Raw genomic sequence first — 14,014 nt, forward strand, 5'->3', positions numbered from 1 at the left:
TAAACAGTGACAAGTATGTTGTTATATAATAAACAATCCTGCTAATAATACTTATATATTTATACTAAAGTGAGGTTTTCATTGCAGGACTTTATCTCATGGTGGAGTATTTACACAGTGCAGTATTAGTACTTTAACTTAAGTAAAGAATCTGAATACTTTGTACACCACTGCTCAAAACCATGAGGATCCCCCGTCTGACTTCATCCTCTGGGGACCATGAATGTCATGATAATCCATCAGATTGTTGTTGAGTTGTTTCAGTCTGAACCACCAGCATGACTGAAAATCAAGCACCAGAGTGTGTTTGTCACCACAGAACAAAAAAATATTCATTTTTACACTCACAGCTGGTTTCGATCCTCTAAAACGTCTGTTATCATCTCTGACTGATGCAGCTCAACTATAAAAAGCATTACTGGATTCTGTCTGAAGTCATTTTAGAGGCATTTTGGTTTATGTTGCAGAATTAGCCACATTACATGTGACTGTGGCTGTAATCCAGCTGTGTTTAGTTTCATCTCGTGCTCCTCAACATGACTCAGTTCATTTCTGAGCTCTGTGTTCATTTCTGCAACAGCAGGCGGATTAAACACACGGCGCTGCTGAACCACCGTGTGATACGTACTGTAAATCCTGGCAGAGTCATCAGTGACACTTCCGTATTTTTAAAATGCTTTAGTCATGCTGAAGTAGTGAAAGTGGCCTTCATGGTAACAGCAGGGATACACTTCTGTGCATGTTCAGTCCCCACATGTTTAAACAGAACAGAGTTCACAGCCTTCAGCTCAGTTGTGCTGCAGCTGCTCCAGCATGAAGCAAGTCAGTTTATAATGCAAATGACACATTTAACTGAAGGATAATTGTTCATTCTTCTTGCATTTTGCATCATATTTGGGATTTATTGTGTTATTTCTTTAATCAGTCGTGCTCTCCGAATTCAATCATGCTGTTAAATGTCAATTATCTGTATATTTCACTGTCAGTATGTAAATATGTTGGAAATGAAGAAAGAGCCTTTCTGTAATTATCTGTTAATAGCTCAGAGTTTCCCCATGAGGTTTGAAAGGTTTGGTCGAGCACTGAGGGAGACTCCTGGATGCTGGCATCTGATTTGTGGGATGAGGCAGCCACTCGCTGTTCAGTCCTCGTCATTACAGCACAAACACCGACGTGGATTTTATTTACAGGTTGAGACGACAACGTGCCCACTAACACACCCGCAGCCTTTAAATGAAGTCAAGTGAACGTTTCACCTGGTGAAAGAAACGGCTTGCTGGGCAGAAAAATTGTAAATAAAATGCAAAATACATATTTGTGAAAGCATGAGTGGTGGAATGTAACTAAGTACATTTACTCAACTTCTGTACTTGAGTACAAATTTGAGGTTTTTCCTTTTTTATCCCACTTTTCCACCTCTTCTTCACCACATGTACACAATAACCTTGTTTCTCTACATCTTCTTTTTTAACTAACAGAACACATGAAGAGATAATAAAATATGTTTTGTCATAAATTAAACTACCCAACATTTAATCAGCAACATTTGGGTAATTGGGCGAAAGTCATTTAATATGAAAAAACATTTTATTTTTCCAACATGTGAGGATTTGCTGTTTCATTGAAGCGATTTTAAGGCTTTGCACTGTGTCTTGTCTCTTTTAAATCTATTCTACTGTAGCTTATTTTCCTTTTTTTTAACTTGTTTTAATGTGTTGTTATTTGATGTCTTCCTACTTGTTTTTAATGTATTTTAAATGCAATTTGTATTGTCTTTTAATGTAATTTAATGCCCCTGTAAAGCACTTTGAGTTGTGTCTGAACTGTGCTCTGCAGATAAACTTGCCTTGCCTTTAATATTAATGCATAATCAATAACTGAGGACATTTTCCTGCAGGATCACTGATACTTTCTGCTGATAATACTTAGTTACCTTTATTGAATGGATGTTTTTGAATGCAGGGATCACTACGGTGGCCGACGGGTGCACCTGCCGTTGTGTTTTCTGTCTTGCCGTTGTGATTTGCACCCCGTCGGCCACCGTAGATCAATGAGGGGGAAACAAAAGAGCCGGTGTAGTGCCGAGAAGAGACTGCTTGCCGAAAAACGACTGCCCCCGACGGGAGTTACAGGGTGCAGTCACTTTTCGGCAGGCCCTGCCGAAAAGTGACTGCACCCTGTAACTCTGGATTGCAAGGAGTGATATTGACCAAATTCACTGTACATGCACCTGGTTTCCTCTACTATTAATGCTGAAAAGACAGAGAATGTAACCCCTCCCAATCCAGAGTTACAGGGTGCAGTCACTTTTCGGCAGGGCCTGCCGAAAAGTGACTGCACCCTGTAATTCTGGATTGCAAGGAGTGATATTGACCAAATTCACTGTACATGCACCTGGTTTCCTCTACTATTAATGCTGAAAAGACAGAGAATGTAACCCCTCCCAATCCAGAGTTACAGGGTGCAGTCACTTTTCGGCAAGGCCTGCCGAAAAGTGACTGCACCCTGTAAGTCCTTATTGCAAGGAGTGATATTGACCAAATTCACTGTACATGCACCTGGTTTCCTCTACTATTAATGCTGACAGTGACACAGTGATATTGACCAAATTCACTGTACATGCACCTGCAAACACAGGGAATGTTATGCAGAATGTAAAGGCAATCTGTTACAGTTCGCCTACAGTTCTATATATACTGCATTATTGTATTCATAATTATGCTCTTAAAAGTACAAGTTATCCAAAAAGTTACTTAAGTAAATGTAATGAAGTGAATGTAAATCGTTATTACCCACCTCTGATAGCACTTACTAATTTCTCAGTGTGTGTTATATGATTGCTATCTAATGTGACGTGGATGTTTCTGCATTGATTTCCTAATCCTCGTTATAAAATCACTGAAACAGGGATATTGAATTATGACTTTATTTATAGATCAAAGCGGTGTAAAATCACATTGCAACAATGATAACAACAACAACAACAATAAAAGTGGCAAGGTAAAGCATCTGCCCTCATCAATTGTTGACAACTAGCCTACATTATGGAAACATCAGGTTACTTTTTTTATCTGTGCCGTTCTTGTTCCGGAGCCTCTTCACTTGGGCTACAGGACTGCACAGTAAACAAAACATTTCCCTCGGTGCTGCTCTGCCAGCTGACCCGTAGTGGACCTGCGCCCACTTCCTCTGAGCCGATGCGCGTTCCCGTCGGGGGCGGTCGCTTTCCGGCAGGCCCTGCGCGTTCCCGGCGGCGGCGGTCGCTTTCCGGCACTCCTCCGGTCACTGACGGCCGGAAGTGACGTCAGTCCCCAACGGCTCAGCCAGCCTCACGTGACGGTGAGTCCGCGCCTCCGGTCAGCTGATAAAAGTCGGCGATTTAACGACAACAAGTCGAAGTGCTCGGTCATCTTTGTCTCCATGAGTTTGTGACTCTCGGTCTGGTACGATGAGGAGCCTGGTCCTGTTCGTGTTCGCGGCTCTGGTTCTGACCAACGACGCGCTCGTTCGGTAAGAAAATGAACATTAACCGGCTGCAGTTTTATAGCTAACAGCTGCGCTAGCTACATGTACACAGAGCTAACGCTAACGCTAGCACCAGCTAGTTTACCTCTCCGCAGCTGCTCTGCTCCTCTGTCACTGTTTGTGCCAGCGAGCAGTTCATCTTGTGACCTTCAGTGTCATTTATATTCAGGGCCACTGTGGTCCAAACACTTGTACACTGACGGCAGAGGGGTTTCCATCACGAAAGGTGGTTTAATTTGAATTAAAAGTTTTGAAATGGGTCAATCACACTGCAAAGATTTGAGTCATAGAGGAAGGAGATGTGTTAATCTGCTTGGGGAAGAAGTATTGTAATATCTGAAGTCAGTTCCACACTATTGAAATACATCACAACTATACGTACTGCATATTTAATTCATTATAAATTTAATTAAAGTAAAATTATGAACGTATTTGCAACAAAATGTGTGTAATTATTAAAGTTAAAAGTAGGCCCCCTGTCAGTGTTGTGTTTTATGGGATCATTATGAATGTAAAATTATCTAAAGGGGCACTATATAGTGTTGGAGAATACATTCAAACTCGGAATTTATATATTTACAATATTAATGAGGTCATAATACAAACTCAGAAATATTATTTTTTCCATAAGTGAATAAACAAGCTGTTCTCAGAGGAAAATAAGGTCCTAAAACACTGTTTGAAGCTAGAAAGGTGGCGGGGTCCGCCACATGTAAACAAAGTAAAACAGTATGAAATTGTGTTGTCAGTTTGTTTATTCAGTTATGAAAAAATGTTTCTCTTCTGATTTAAAATCTCCTCCTCAAAACTACAAAGTGCAACTAAGGTGGTTTATTTTCAATTAAAATACATAAAACAGGTTAGCAAAACTGAAGATCTGAGTCATGATGGAAAAGAGAAGAAGACGTGATTAATCCAAGAAGTATTCATTGATTTAGAAGTTGAAGTAGAATGGGGGGAAAAGTAAAAAGTAGTAGAATAGCCTCCTATGTTTATATTTTCTCATCATTGTGAATGTAAAGCTATTTTAATTTAAGATCATTTAAGCTAATTTTAATAAAGTGTTCAGCAAATGAATCTGTGCATCATATTTCATGAATTGATCCACATGTTTGTAAGTTAAAATCTTAATCTGAGAAGTAAGTAGTAACTTTATCTGTCAAGTAAAAGAAGTGGAGTAAAAGTTGCAATATTTGAGGAATAGAAGTATGAAATATTTAATAAAGAAAAACATTCTCAAGTAAAGTACGAACAAGTATCTCAAAGTTGTTGTTGTTGTTGTTGTTGTTAGTTTCCAGCACTGGTTTTACATGACATAGCCAATTTGTCCGATATAAATCCTTTTGGTTTCTCATGGATCTTCAGTCAGTGTGACTCACAGTATCCGGACATTAATGTGTTAAAGTGAAGAAAAATAAAGGGCGAGGCTCGTTCACACCTTCAGCTGTACCTTGGTGAAAAGAAGAAAAAAGCGTTGGTACAGCATGTACGAACTGAAGCTGTCTATCTGGTAAAATGTCAAGTGAGAAACTAATCCTGTATCATCTGAAAGTGTTTGACATTTAGATAGAAAGCTTTTAAGTTTTTGCACTTACAGCAAACTACTGTAAATCTTTCAACTGTGTTGCACTCGTTTCAGTAGCTCAGTCAGTCAATCAGAAGACAAAATGTTCTTGGCCATCTGACATCAATGCCACAGTCACGCAGTAGAGATGCCTCTAGTGGTTCCTGAAGTGGGGGATGGGCCCCCTCGAGGGGCAACAGGGAGGCTGAATGAATGAGATCTGGTTCTGCACTGCTTCCTAAACATGGACACATTTATGACACGATTCCAGGTCAACGTCAGGCAGACAAATCAACACTGAACGTGACAATTACTGCAAAAAAGACAAGAAAAATATGACCAGGCAATGACGAGCACATTTGTGAAAACCTGTTGAAAGCAGTGAAGATGCACGCTGCGCTTTAAATGCTTACACTTAAAACGTGACTTGTTTCCTTCTCTGGTGTTTTTCAGTAAGATGTCACACAGAAGTTGCAGTTCTGTACAAACTACAGTCAATATATTGCTATATTTATATTTATTAAAGATGTGCATGTTTGTGGGTGTGGGGACTTAAACATATTGTTATCTACAAAAGGGACAAACTGCGTCTGTGAGGACATTTCTGTATTGACGTCTCCTTATGGTAACATTAAGTCTCTCAGATCAGTAAAGACAGACTGTGAATGTGCTGATTTTGCCTGTGCACTGAAGAATGGCTTCACAAACTTTTGAAGAGTCGCATTATGAATTCTTGGATGTTTCTAAACTGATGTTTTTGCTTCGTGTAATCACCTTATATCTGTTTTGATCTTATTTTGTTGCTAGTTTCCTTCCTGTCTGATATTTTGTTTGCTAAATGCTTTTAAGCTTTACTGACGTATTCCGGTTGTAGGTATGATTATTTAATATTTAAAGGATTGTGAATTTCAGCCCTCTGTAGTGAATATTCCTGTGTGAAGAAAAGACCCTCCACTGAGTCACTTGTAACCCGCATGACTGTCTTCTACATCCTGCTTTTTACAAGCTGCTGGGTGTAGCAGGAGGGCCGTCACAAGTTTGATTTCTGTAAAAGCCTTTTGGTGTCTATTCACAGACACTGATGTTAAATATATGACTCCCCTGCATGAACTCCTTACAGTTGTGCATGTTAGACAGACAACAGGTAGAACTGGCTAAAACTAATGCAGTCAAATACAACAATCCTGTAAATAATCGTTCCTTTATGCAGGTTATAATCTTCTGTTTGTGTTGAAACTTGTATAATTGGGTGTGCTCTGGTCACAGGCCTTGCTGCATTATGCAGAACAATATTTTGCAACACTCTGTAGGATAACGCTGCGCAGATAAAGATAAAATATGTGGGTCAGATCTTATCTGCTAGGCCACCAGTTGTGTTTGTGTTTTAACTTCATCTCCTTTGCACTTGTACTTTATGATTCGATTCAGTCCTTGAAAAGAGGAATCAGATGTGGGTGAAACCAGGTCCCTGAACCTCTCCTTCCCGTCTCTTCCCGTCTCTTCCCGTCTCTTCCCATTCAGAATTCCGTTGAAGAAATTCCGTTCCATCAGACGTGAGCTGACGGACTCGGGAAGGACCGCAGAGGAGCTCCTGGCTGACAAACACTCCACCAAGTACAACTTTGGCTTCCCCTCCAGCAATGCGCCCACTCCAGAAACCCTGAAGAACTACCTTGACGTAAGCATCGCTCTCCAAGCCTCTGACCTGCGGGCTCCTCGCTCTCTCTAATGCACCCTTCAGAAGCCGAGCCGAGGCAGAGCCACAACAAAGGTCCTGTTGTGTTGTGGCCGCCTCTGCCTTTTTCTGTAAATCCTCCCAGCTGAAGGGAAAATCAGTCTTGCCTGTCAGGTCCAGTAAATCTTTTTAGAACGGCTGATTCATTCTGGTGTTGACTAATATCAGCTATAACCTGTGAGAGTGACCAAAGAGGAACATTCACCACATGACTGCTGAGTCAGTGTCGGCACCTGATCTTTAAGCCTCTTGAGCCTCGTCAGCTGACCCAAAGTTTGTTTGTTTGCTCTCGATTTTACTGGACCTATTAGCCAATCACCTTGTCTTTAATGATGACATCAGTCAGCCTCCCTGGATTGTAAGGAAGGAGGAGAGTGCAAAAACATGTTAATGGTTCACATAAATGAATAAATAAGTAATATAAAATACATTGGGGGAAAAAATGACCCCAGTGAATAGATGCAGAGCGGCGTATCAGCTCATCACACAGCTGCATGGACTCCACAAGTTAGTGTAACCCCTGCTGTTGTCCCAGCGTGTTCTGACCCTGTTCCACAAAGCTTCTTGTGACGTCACAGTATGTTCTCGGGCTTTCTCAGTTTTCGAGTGCCCCCATAAATGTTGAATGGGGTTGAGGTCCGGTGACAGAACAGGTGAACAGTCCGTGACAGTCAGGACTCTTGTGTGTTTGGGCTCATTATCCTGCTGCTGAATGAAGTCAAGTCAAATCAAGTCTAGACTTAAGTTTTCTAAATGGGTCGTGCATAGAACTCTAAACCACTTTTTCAGAAACTGGATCAGTTGTATCCAAAGAACGATCCAGCAGAGCCAAAGTGAGCGCGCCACCAGGAGAGCAGAGATTATTTTATTTAATACAAATTTAAGGAATTCTTGTCAAAAAATATAAACAAGCATTAAAAAAACTGTTGTTTCCCCAGAAACACTGTCCATCACTGACTGAAAATGTATTATATGGTAAAGCTCATCATCCAGAGAGTCACTGAAACAAGAACTGTTTAAGAAATCCTAAAGACAGAAGCCTCCAAGTCTGCACAGATAAAACCAGAGCTATCTAAACAGATAAATACCAGCAGAAGTAACTCAAAGCAACAACCAATCACAGATTCAATCAAAAAGGAAAAGCAGCTTTCTAATCTGGCTGAGAAAAGGGAAGTGCTCTGAGGTCTGGATGACTTGACAAAACTCTTACACCATGAAGGTTTTCACCCGAGTGGTTTTCAGTCACGTGAAGGAGAAGTTTGCTTCAGCTCTCTGTGGAGAAATCATTTATTGTGTCACGCTGTCATGTTGAAACTTTAACGAGTGATTTATTGACGTGACTCGGTAACTATTTGACCTGCGTCCTAATAACTGAGTCGCTGACGCCGACAGCTGTAGGGCTTCCTCAGCACTGAGGACAGACCGTTGTTGTTTTAATCATCAGAGCTGCTCAGTTTCTCTACCTTGAAGGATTATTGTAATCTCTTCTCCTGAAAACATGAGATCAGCTCCAGGATTATTTACTGGTGGGTTTTTAAAGATCAGAGTCCTGGAACGACCAGGAAATCTCAAGTTTTTCAAGACACTGATAGTTGTTTTTACCGATAATCATGTTCCTGTCTTTTGTCGACCAGGCCCAGTATTACGGTGAGATCGGCCTGGGGACCCCTCCTCAGCCCTTCACTGTGGTGTTTGATACCGGCTCCTCCAACCTGTGGGTGCCCTCCGTTCACTGCTCCATCTTAGACATCGCGTGCTGTAAGTCTGACTGTAGTTTTCACAGAGACTGTAAAATAACATCCCTGCTCCAGCCTTGAATGTAACATCTCGTCTTTCTTTTTGTCAGTGCTGCACCACAAATATAATTCTGCCAAGTCCAGCACGTACGTGAAGAACGGCACTGCCTTCGCAATCCAGTATGGATCTGGCAGTTTGTCAGGCTACCTCAGTCAGGACACATGCACAGTAAGCTCATCTCACACGTTGGCCTCACGATAAACGGTTTGTGTTTCAGTAGAGTCCCGTAACTTGTGGGTGTTTTTTGAATCTTTCCCAGATCGGAGACATTTCGGTGGAAAAACAGCTTTTCGGAGAAGCCATCAAGCAGCCCGGTGTGACCTTCATCGCTGCCAAGTTTGACGGGATCCTCGGCATGGCCTACCCACGCATCTCTGTGGACGGTGTGGCGCCGGTCTTTGACAACATCATGAGCCAGAAGAAGGTGGAGAAGAACGTCTTCTCCTTCTACCTGAACAGGTGGGGCAACAGAGAGGCAGCCAGCCTCTGTACACTACTTAATCAGGACTAAACCACAGACGGGCAAAGTTAGAGAGACTACCTGGTGAAGAAAGGGGAGCATTTAGCAGCTAAAGAGGCAGGGGTATCTGTTAATCGAATCAATATTAGACTTGGATTCATCCGTTGGACAGAAACACAACTCCCAATGAACGCTAATGTTGCCTCATGTCTGCTGGATGTCTAAATTAACAGATCTTCGTATAATGAGTTAAAGCAAGTAGTAACAGTCTATATGGGTCACAGAGAGCCATTTTTCACTGCAGGAGCTCAGTGAGATGTAGCCTGGGACTTCCCTTAACTCAAACTGAACCCTGAGAGGTTTTGTCAGCTGTTTTCTACTTGTTTCCACCATTCGTTACAAATTGTGACTTTTCAGATTAGGGATGTTACGATCCAGTTGTTCTCAGCTGCTCTTTGGTACGAGTGAAGGGAACCGAGCCACCACCAACGCCTCCCCTTCCTTTGTTTTCTGTAGTGTTTGCTGGTTTCAGGTCCCTGCTGGGCCACGGTTTGGTCAAAAACAGCAAATAAAAACCACATCATAGTTTTTCTGTTTGCTTGCTCTGGATGTGTTGTGTTCCTTTTTTATTTTTCTGTAATGTAGTTTAACCTGCACTGTTGGGAAGAGGAAGCTATTCGGCTTCACAGCCAAACTGCTGCAACCCAGTTTCCCTGAAATTTGTTCCTGAGCCTGTGTAGTAATATCCTTTTTATTACAACCGTGTGTTGTGTCACAAAGTAGTGAACCTCCCTCCATCCTTGCTTGTGAACGACTGAGTCTTTCGAGGATGGTCCTTTCAAACCCATCATGATCCAATCACCTGTTACCTGAACTGTCAGTCTTTTGTTGCAAAACCTGTGACCGTGTCTATAAATTGTCTGAACATTTTGGTGAGTTGTGGAAAAGGTAAAATATTCAGTTTGAAAGCTGCTTTACTCTCCAGAACACAGGCCTGGTAGAACTGATCTCAGCTAATGTTAGCCGGTCTGCCATCATGTTGAAAAACCATCACCTGCGAACACCAGCAGGTGTCATTGGTTAATAGTAAGTGTCTGTGCAGGGCCACTGATAACAGCAGCACATACAGGTCAGGTGCAGGTGGATTATTCTCACAAGTTGAGAACAAATAACAACGTTTCTTGTCCGTGTCTGACTTTAGTGTTTGAATATTCACGTTTTACTGTATGAGGGAGTTTCTGATTTAATTAATTATTGACGGAACAAATTTGAACACAGATGTTTATTTGGAGAACCGTCATAAATGTAGTAGATTAGATTTAAAGCTGCACTCATATTTTTTATACTAACAGTGGGTAACTAAACGCCCATCAGGTGGACACAAACACGACTCCAAGTAAATGATGATACTACTTAATGTTTAAACAGGAAACTGTTCTCTGCTTCAGTCGTGCTTTAACTCCAGAAATGTTTCAACATGTCAGAAACCCCGACACCGAGCCCGGCGGTGAGCTGCTCCTCGGAGGAACCGACCCCAAATACTACACTGGAGACTTCAACTACGTCAACATCACCCGCCAGGCCTACTGGCAGATCCACATGGACGGGTGAGCATCATTACACTCTATACTCTATAATCACAGATTCAATATATCCTGATTTGTGACGGTCAGGTGGACAAAACAAGCACACTGGAGACATCATCTTCAGCTCTGGGAAACTGTGATAGGCATTTTTAAATCATTGGTTAATTGAAAATTAAATTGTAGTTGCTTCATTATGTGTGTGTCAGGATGGCAGTGGGAACCCAGCTGAGTCTGTGTACGAGCGGCTGCGAGGCCATCGTGGACTCCGGGACGTCTCTGATCACCGGCCCCTCGGCGGAGGTCAGGTCCCTGCAGAAAGCCATCGGAGCCACTCCACTCATCCAGGGAGAGGTGAGACAATCATCTGACCGAGAAGCAAACTCTGACTATTGAAGAGGAGATATACACACAACACACGACACAGTCTTGTTGCCTTTTTAGAGAATAAGTTTGGTGATATCAGTATTTTCCTTTTTATGTCAATAAAGTCCATGAAAAGATGAAGAAAACATCAATATTTGAGTAATGTTTGCTTGAAACTACAGTAAGCAGCTGTTAAGGAAACTACTGAGTGTTTTATATTATTTCTTTTTTTCTTTTTATGGTTTCACCTTCTAAATTGAAGGATTTCCTGATTTTCTTTCTTGTTTTTCCATCATTTAATTTCAACTAACTGGCAACAAGTTTCACATAAATTATCATATTTGTTGTTCGGGTGTCATCACGTCAAAAAAAATGCTTTTATTTACATGTTGACTTGTAGTTAAACAAATGTGTGTATTAAGAGTTGTGTTGTGGTTGTGTTTCAGTACATGGTGAGCTGTGACAAGGTCCCGTCGCTGCCTGTCATCACCTTCAAAGTTGGCGGACAGTCCTACTCTCTGACCGGAGAGCAGTACATCCTCAAGGTGAGACTGAGTGCAGGACATGTTGTTTATCCTCCAGCAGGAGGCGACAGAGAGGCGGCTCCCGCACCAACAATACAACTCTGTCACGGAGCGTTGCGTCATTAAAAACTAAACAAGTGCAGCTCTGTGTCACTTGGCAGTGGCAGGAGGCTGTTTGTTGTCTGAGCAGTGATCACACACAGATCCATCCAGCTGTTTGTGTTCTTGCATTTAGTTTCTCTTTCTGACTGTGTGTCGTTCTGCTTCATGTCATCCAGGTGAGTCAGGCTGGAAAGACCATGTGTCTGAGCGGCTTCATGGGTCTGGACATCCCCGCCCCCGCCGGGCCCCTGTGGATTCTGGGAGACGTATTCATCGGCCAGTACTACACCGTCTTCGACCGGGACAACAACAGGGTCGGCTTCGCCAAGGCTAAATAAGCACATCCTGCGCTGGAGCAACACGTCCAAGTGCAAAGCTTAAAATCCAAGTCAATTTGTGCTGCACATGTTTTCTGTTGCTTTGCAATCAAACGTATTTAGCAATAGAGTCTGTGTAGAGCCTGAATGCACTGATCCGAACAATTTGTACGATTTACCGTGTGTGAAACAGATTTGATAGGATGTGTGAGGAGTGAGCATGATCAGTTGATTGTGTTGGTCCTGCTTCTTTTAAAACATCTAAGTGTCTTTTTTTTTTTTTTTGTAAATCAGGGAGTCGTTTTAAACAGAACACTTTTAATTTGCGTTTTAGGAGGAAGTCGTTCCTCTACTACTGACTTTGAGATGTATCTTCATGTGATTGGCCTGAAATAAACACTTTTTAAAACAAATCTTCATTTACTGTGTCATCTAGTTTTAATATGGGGGTAAAAACTTGTTTAGCACGGTTACCTCATCATTAGATGGTCGTCTGGGGCCTTCCCTGATTTAACTTTGCACTCGGAGACAAATTTTCAAACTCACGATGGGACTTTTTTAAACTAAATGAATCAAAAATGAGGCAACAGAACCAAAAATATTATCTTTTGTATTCCAAACGTTCTTCTTCCCCATGAAAATCTTGCTATTGTATTACCCACAATGCAACTGTCCCGTCAGAGATACAGGTGTGCAACTAAGCTAACTGGCTGCATGCTGTTGCTTCATTTTCTTTTATCCAGTATTCCGGTTTCCCTTTATGAACGACAACCTGGTGGTATGCAGAGGTATTTCCTGTAGTTGGCCATCAGCTGTAGTCTTTGCGGTGTGTTCAAGTGCAGCTTTTTTGCTGCGTCACAGGTGACACGAGTTGCGAATAGTTCATTAGTCTTTCACCTGCCCGTACCTACAGTGATGTATTGCTTTTCCCACAATTTTTTTGTGATATCCACCAGGTGTTAGAGGCCATCAAACACAACAGTAGGTGCCTTTTTTAGTGTGCGGAGAAGATATGGAGTTGATATTTGTCTCATGATATCTTAACGTCCATGACCTCCTTCCAACCAAATGGAGGATTAGTCCCACGTATCCTTTTTATGAGTGTGTGACAGATATGAGGATGATGTCAATCTTCTCATCTAACTCAGCAAAAGAAGCACATAAATATATTTCCTTAAAGGTAGAGCTGTCCCTTTTTATATATCATAACGTCCTTCAGGCGACTTTGTTGAGGAAAAACTTGATTAACCAGCGAGGCGATCCCAATTACTCAACAGACCCTTCAAACTTTATTATTCCCTCGATCGCTTTAATGTACAAAAAGTCAACTTTACATTAACCACAGTATATTTATCCATAAAAGTAGTTATTTTACTTAAAATAAAATACAGTCCACAATAAAACCGTCCTCTCAGCTGTTTAGTATTCAGTAGATAAAGTTTGTCTTCACATATGTTTCACTATAAAATCCAGAAAACTTCTGGTTCAGTTTAGTAAAGCTCGTACAGAAAGTGTGCAGAGTGGGATGAGACTGAAATAATCACAGCACTGCAGTGACCACTTTCACTGCACACACACACATCTATCATCAGTTTGTGGCCCGTTTGTGGCCCGTTTGCTGGTCCGCTCGGCTTCCTGACCCGACTGGAGGTGAAGTGAATAAAATCTTCTGTATCGTCAAATATATATCCTGAAAACTAAAGTACATTTTCTGAAAATTCAGTGAAGAAGTTATTTGTAAACAAACTGATAAAATAAACAAAGATCAACACTGTCACCACTTTCTATAAGGCAGCTTTTATAACAGGTTTATTAATGGTTTTTAAATGACTTACTAAAGCTTCATAGAGCAGCTCATCTGGACCAACCACCTGATGTAGCTGTAGCTGCTGAGCTCAAAGCGTAAGCATGCACCCTGACGGAAACATGAGGGTGTAAATAAATATTTTTCCACATCAGTTTAGGATCTTGGTGTCTTCTGGAGACCTGGATTTCTCCATTTTTTAACATTTTAAATCAAGTCTCCAGCTACTTCAGTTGT

General features: G+C 41.6%; 1 protein-coding gene across 1 annotated transcript; it reads left to right on the forward strand.

Moving 5' to 3' along the window:
* The first annotated feature begins 3,358 nt into the window (after nt 1-3,358).
* On the forward strand, nt 3,359-12,386 carry ctsd (cathepsin D). Its single transcript, XM_073464093.1, has 9 exons — nt 3,359-3,510; nt 6,611-6,767; nt 8,459-8,582; nt 8,671-8,789; nt 8,881-9,080; nt 10,566-10,688; nt 10,874-11,018; nt 11,477-11,575; nt 11,833-12,386. The coding sequence occupies exons 1-9, from the start codon at nt 3,449-3,451 to the stop codon at nt 11,992-11,994; spliced, it is 1,191 nt and encodes a 396-aa protein (XP_073320194.1). The 5' UTR covers nt 3,359-3,448; the 3' UTR covers nt 11,995-12,386.
* The last annotated feature ends 1,628 nt before the right edge of the window (nt 12,387-14,014 follow it).

Source organism: Pagrus major, chromosome 4, assembly GCF_040436345.1.
Source record: "Pagrus major chromosome 4, Pma_NU_1.0".
NCBI lineage: Eukaryota > Metazoa > Chordata > Actinopteri > Spariformes > Sparidae > Pagrus > Pagrus major.

Coding starts and splice junctions, on each gene's coding strand:
- ctsd (XM_073464093.1), top strand. CDS start 3,449: ATGAGGAGCCTGGTCCTGTTCGTGTTCGCGGCTCTGGTTCTGACCAAC. Junction 9,081..10,565: donor TTCTCCTTCTACCTGAACAG/GTGGGGCAACAG, acceptor TCAACATGTCAG/AAACCCCGACACCGAGCCCG. Junction 11,576..11,832: donor GAGAGCAGTACATCCTCAAG/GTGAGACTGAGT, acceptor CATGTCATCCAG/GTGAGTCAGGCTGGAAAGAC.